Source organism: Carassius auratus, chromosome 12 (assembly GCF_003368295.1).
Source record: "Carassius auratus strain Wakin chromosome 12, ASM336829v1, whole genome shotgun sequence".
Classification (NCBI taxonomy): Eukaryota; Metazoa; Chordata; class Actinopteri; order Cypriniformes; family Cyprinidae; genus Carassius; species Carassius auratus.
The window spans coordinates 11,974,319-11,980,718 of record NC_039254.1 but is presented as its reverse complement, the minus strand read 5'-3'; the positions used below and the strand labels follow the sequence as shown (position 1 = coordinate 11,980,718).

The 6,400-nt window shown below is 35.9% G+C and overlaps 1 protein-coding gene across 1 annotated transcript; it reads right to left on the bottom strand.

Annotated features, from left to right (window-relative positions):
• Positions 1-101: 101 nt before the first annotated feature.
• shbg (sex hormone-binding globulin) lies at positions 102-5,328 on the bottom strand. Its single transcript, XM_026277022.1, has 8 exons — positions 5,077-5,328; positions 2,801-2,892; positions 2,474-2,663; positions 2,014-2,175; positions 1,744-1,903; positions 1,529-1,665; positions 721-907; positions 102-546 (listed from the first exon to the last, which is right to left on the bottom strand). The coding sequence occupies exons 1-8, from the start codon at positions 5,155-5,157 to the stop codon at positions 389-391; spliced, it is 1,167 nt and encodes a 388-aa protein (XP_026132807.1). The 5' UTR covers positions 5,158-5,328; the 3' UTR covers positions 102-388.
• Positions 5,329-6,400: the final 1,072 nt, after the last annotated feature.

Genomic DNA, 6,400 nt, shown 5'->3' with positions numbered 1-6,400 from the left:
GACACATAATTAATTTGTTTATTTATTTAACATGATATTCACATCTTTTGTGTTTTCTTCATGGAGTATACATTATTGAAACAGCAATGAAACAATGAATCTTTTATTGATCTTGATTTATTTTATTGAATAAAAGATGTTCATTGAAAAACATTCTCTTTTAAATGCATGTGTAAAATGAGCTTTATCTTTTTCAATCATTAATGTACTCGAAAGATGTGCCAGTTCATTTCAAATGTATTTGATTGCTCAATGTAACATAACAGCTTTTGGGTCAACTGAACATTGAGCATTTTTAAATAGGCCTACCTATGACAGATATAAGATGTGTGGAACATGAAGGGAATCTTAGAGTTTAGCCTGCCAGGATGAATGCCTTGTGTCTCTATTAAGTGAGTTCATTCATTGCTTCTGTAGGACAGCTGTGAGATGAGACCGCTGTGTGTTTGTACAATGCCCGATCAAGATCAATGACCTGGCCTTGGACAAGGATTTTCTCCAGACACCCACGCAGGTAATGTGTATTTTTTGCCTTCTCACTGTCACCTAAAAAAAAAGGGTTCAATGTGAAGTAGAAGAATTAGTTGAATACAAAAAAATATTGTCTGCTTGTTCTACAAGCAAAACATTGAGAATTTAACACAGAACATGGAGGATATTGGAGAATGGAGGAATACTTCAGCACGGAAATTCTTGCTTACTTCCACCTTGCAAATTTACCTGGCACTCCCCCAAAAGTCAGCAGCATCCCATTTTTCCACATGGAGAAAAAGTCCAGACTTTCCGTTTCAAGCTCTGGTTTGCTGTTTACCACAAGCGAATGTTTCTGTATGGTGAAAGTAAGTGTTGCAGGTTCATGGGGAGGGGCAGCACTTTCCGATCCCTCTTTCAGGCCCAACTGCACCTCCTGTTACAGTGCAAAAAAATGGGTGACATTTTACAATAGGGTCCCATTAGTTATTAACTAAAATGTACTTATGTTGAGCAAAGCATTTGTTACAGTATTTAATAAAGCAAGCAGTTGGTGGTCCCCAATGACTTCCATAGTAGGGATGCCAAAAATAAAAATGCTATTGAAGTCGGTGGGGACAATGTTTCATTACTAACATTCTTCAAAATATCTTCTTTTATGTTCAACATAAGAAAGAAACTCATACAGGTTTGGAACATCATAAGGGGTAAGTAATTGATGATAAAATGTTCATGTTTTGGTAAACTATACCTTTGATTAATTAACTGTTACTATTACTAATTACTATTAAATGAAATTAACAGGTACTCTTTTAGAATTTTAATGAAGTATTAGTAAATGCTTAAGATTAATAAATCCTTAATTTTTCATTATTAGTTCATGTTAAGTAATGTAATGTTAACAAAAGGGACCTTACTGTTAAGTTTTACTAATAAATGTTATGAAAGATTGCTCATAATAAACCTGTGTACTTTTAAACAAACAATCTCTAGTTTTCTTTGTAATTATCATTAATGGGGTCATCATTTAAATGTTTTTTTTTTACTGTGGACATACCTTGACATCTTTATTCCCTTCTAACTCTCTCAAAACATACTCAAATCCTGTGCTTTGGAGACTCAACGTCGTCCCAGTCCATGATCCGAAGATCTCGACGGTGATACCGGCCTCTTCCGTGTTAAGTCCAGGAAGATCTGCCGTGATATGTGCATGGAAGAATAACGTCATCTAATCTGCAATTCAAGTTTAAACATACATGAGTCTTCGCTCACCAGATGTATTAAACATAGCCACTCCAGTTCCTGGAAAATAGCTCCCTTTCTTGATCTCAGAGAAACAGGGCCGGGGTTCCCATGTTGAGTCTGCATCCCAGGACGTGCTGAGATTTAGCCAATTCCCTCCTCTTATACAAGCATCCATTTCTGGCTCAAACTGAGAAATAAAATAAAATAAAGAACATTTTATGTGGTCAGTCAATGCTCTCAGTGAAAATGAGTTATTTTCCAATTAAAATCTTAATGGAAAATACAAGTAAAACATACTGGATGGAAGAGTTTTTGTTTGTCCACCAGCATGCCACCAAGAGCAAGACGTATCTTCCCTTTTAGTTCATCTTTTGTCAGTTTAGAGTGAAGGCCGACTATAAGCTCTACATTGTTGTTTACCTCCAGCACCACAAATTTGCCCTCACTGCGCAACTCCAGCTGTCCAAAACCAACAAAGAATCTTTAGAAGATTTATCACTTCATCAATAAATCCCATTTTCATCAGTAAATCCTGTGAATATCCTGCGATAATATAAAGAAATGTTTCTTGAGCACCAAATCAGCATTTTGAGATGATTTGTGATACTGAAGACTGAAGCCTTGGTGAGCATAAGAGACTTCTTCCAAAAACACTTTTAAACTGGTGGAGAGACTGTAGTATCATATACAAAGGGTCGTTGCTTTAAATTGCTTCAGAGAATTCGGAAGAGATTTAGAAAAGATGAACAGTATTTACCAAGTGCCAGGCCCCATCATTGAGTTTTCGACCTCCTTTTACGCTCACTAATATGTCTGCTTTCCCGATCTGCATTTCAGGTATGCCATCACGCAGGGAAAGCACAAACCAGTCCTGTCCTTCTTCGGTGTCTCCATAAAAGATGGCCCCTTCTGGGTCAAGGGTCCGAAACTCAAAGAAAGATCTAATGCTGTAAGTGTGAGGTAAGACATCTCAGAGTCAAATCTGCCACTATGATGTTTGAATTAGATACACGATGAGCCGCTACTGCAGTTAGGCGTCAAGAAATTGAGATTTACAGAGTGAAGTGGAATCAAGTCAACTCACCTTGTGATGTCAGAGAGATTTGCGCTCATCTGCATTAAGGGAGTCCATTTGGACTGTCTGTGTGCAAGATTTAGGACTCCCTTGCCGGATATCTGCCTCAGTCATCCCAAAAATCAGAGAACAGTTTTGACATCACACAGCAAAAATCATACAGCAGCCAAGCATGCTCAGATTACAGTACATTGAGACATATCTCCCGCACTCTCGCTAAAGGCTAGTTAAACAAAACATCTGCAATATCCCAGACAAGCTGCCAGTGTAAATACTACTGCCCCGGGCAAGTGTGGAACCAGGGTTCAGCGAATTCAGAGTTGAATACGCTAACCATGCTACAACTTTGTCAGCTAAAGTTGCTCCCAGGCCAGTCATTTAGCTCAAAATATACAGTGTGTGCTGTGGTCTGTCTTCTGTAATATGTTTTGAAATGTAGAATTTGGACATGTAAGCAGATGTACTGTTAGTCCAAAATGATTTCATTTAACATGGCAATACTGGTTCAGCTTTTGTTTTTTGTTTTCATAGGAAAAATATAATTAAAGAAAGAGCATAAACTGTATATATTCACTAAACACACACATATATATATATTGTCATGGCCAAAAGTTATCATATGAGTAGCACATGTGAAAGTGTGAATGAGTACTAGTCAGGTGAAATCATTATCATACTATTTAGATTGTAAGAGCAGACTGATTGCTATAAACGGAGAGAAGAAGCACTTCCAATCATTGTGTTCCAGGATGATGGAGTGCCATGTCATAAAGCAAGAGTGATAAAGAAGTGTCTTGAAGATCGTTTCATTGTAATTTTGGATCCATGGCTAGGCGACTCCCCAGGATCCCATTCCCATAGAAAAACTATGGTCAGTCCTCAAAAGGCAAGTGGACAAGCAGAAGCCCACAAATTGTGATCAACTCCCAAGAACTAATAAGGCAAGAATCGATTGCCATCAGTCAGGATTTGGCCCAGAAGCTTATACCCAGCATGCGAGAGTGAATTGCAGAGGTTATGAAGAACAAGGGTCAACACTGTAAATATTGACTTTACAGTAAATATTGATAGATATATATATTTACCAGTGAAAGCCTTTAAAACATATGCTTATCATTGTGTGGTAACACTTTAGAATAATGGTCCATTAGTTAATGTTAGTTAATGAAGATGCAGTTATTCATTGTTAGTTCATATTAATTCACAGTGCATTAACTAATGTTAACCAGCACAACTTTTTATTTGAACGGAGCATTAGTAAATGTTGAAATGAACATCAACAGAGAATAAAAAATGCTGTTGAATGATTATTCTTGCTTCGATGATGTTAACTAAAGTAGTTAACTAACATTAACTAATGGACCATTATTCTAAAGTGTTACCCATTGTTTTTCAGTAAACCATAGAAACGTGAAAAAATAATCTACAAATACTGAAGCAACAAATTTAGCAAAACACAAAATTGATATCACTGCCAAAACTTTTGGCCATGACTGTATATATCAAATTAAAGGTATGATTAACCACAGTTTATTAAAAATTAAATTAAAAACATGTAAATCAAATTTTTAGTTAATGGGACAAACGACATTGTACAATATTGTATATTAAATAACTAATCAATGAAGTTGGCTTGAATAATTTTATCTTTCGTATGTCCATTACATAAAATACTACTTTCAATTTATCCAAGTTAGCTTACAAATTTGGAATTCAATGTAAAGAAAAGTCTTTTATGTAACTGGAGTTTCACAAGTTATTTAAGAGGCAAAGCAAGTATTTTTTTTTTAGTTATGTTAAGTCATTTTTAAGTGTAAAGAAGGTGAAGGTGATCAAGCAAGCAAGCCTCTGTACACTCAGGCTGATGATACACGGGGCAACCTTTTGAGCAATTTGGTCGGGCAACTTTTTGAGCATTGTTGCTTGGGCAATTTTCCATTGAGAATGGGTAATACATTTTTATCTGGATATTTTAGATAGGTCATGGGCCCTGTGTCTCACCTTGATGCCCGATGATGGCAACATTGCCCAAAAAGTTGCCCAGTGTATCATCAGCCTTCGAATCTTCATTCATATCTGCGCTTTCAACTTTAGCCTTTACTTTTTAATTTCTGTTGATTCAGTTTCAAGGTAACAATTGCCTCTGCAATTTTACGCTTGCAAATTATATTTTACATAGTAAAGAAAGCACTAGTTTCTCAACATCATATCTTAGTAACAGACCTTTTTGATTAAATGATGTCTTTTATATCTTCAGACCTGTCTTTTAGAGAACTTATACTCACCTGTTCACCTGACACTCTCCTGCACAGCAGATTCAGGTACAGACCTAACAGTAGTATTATCACTTCCTTAAGATAGTTCATTATCTTTTAACTCCAGAGGTTAGAACAGGAGTAGAAACAAGAGAGAATGGAATCAGGACATAAGCTAGAGCACTTCTGTTTAGACTACTGCCATCAGACTACCTCTCTCTCTCTCTGTCTCTAAACTCCTGTTTAGCACACAGCTTTCCCATAAGAGCAGTGACTACGGATGTCGACATAACAGCACTGGAAACTATTGATTTTGGGCTTGTTTGTTTGAACGTAAAGGTCTTTTGTATGCTGATAACATGGTGATTCATTTTACCAGTGTGGAGTTGCATAATTGGCATTCATTTACATGTTTGTGCTATGGTGTTTAATGACTTTGAACAATCAAAAGCTAAACATTGTACTTTTTGGCATACACTACCTTCTGTAGTGCATTGTCTTTAATGGATATTGTGTCTTCTTAAGTTTGTAAAAATGATTTTAAGTGGCAAGTGAAGAAACATCTTAAAGTTAGAGTAACTAACTTAGTATAACAAAAGTAGCTAACTTAAATAGAAACACTACTATTTCTATATAATTTAAACATATTTTATATGCAAATTGTTATGGATTTATTTATTTATTATTTTTTACCTGTCCTTGACCTGGTAGTTAGTCTGATTACATAGCAATTGAACTTTGAAAGGTAACTCATGTTTGTTCATCCAGTACAGTGAAACCTTGATGTATGACTAGCAAGGCGTAGGCGTTTTTTTTTTTTTTTTTTTGTACTTGGATTGCTAAAGTAGAAGTACCAGTCTAGTTTGGTATATTTCAGACTAAAACTAACAATTACTATGAACAGTGGTCAAATTAGTTTGTAAAAAAAGGTCCACCATTTAGTTTAGTCATTTGAAAGGTACACATCAGTGTTTGTGTGACCCTTGTTTGACTTTCCAAATTCCATGACCAAAGAGCCAAGGGCCAAAGAGCAGGAAAACCTGGCCATAGCGTACATCCCACAATCTGTATGTGATCCCACTGTCAGAAATAATGTAGTATAATGATACATTTAGCTTGTCAATGGGACAGTGCCTGTTCATGAAAGGTACATATTAGTATCTACAGACAAGATACAATGGGTAGCATTGTTTTCTAACAGTGTGAACAATCTAGTTATTTTGCTTTAAACATTCTTCAAACATCTAAATTCACATTTGAGGAAAAAACACTTTAATTTACGAACTCTCTTTGAAATTCAGAGCTCTTTTTTCCAACACTTCTCTACATACACACACACACATGTTTGTTTTTG

Coding starts and splice junctions, on each gene's coding strand:
- shbg (XM_026277022.1), bottom strand. CDS start 5,157: ATGAACTATCTTAAGGAAGTGATAATACTACTGTTAGGTCTGTACCTG. Junction 1,904..2,013: donor AACAAAAACTCTTCCATCCA/GTATGTTTTACT, acceptor TTTATTTCTCAG/TTTGAGCCAGAAATGGATGC. Junction 908..1,528: donor AAGGGAATAAAGATGTCAAG/GTATGTCCACAG, acceptor GCACTGTAACAG/GAGGTGCAGTTGGGCCTGAA.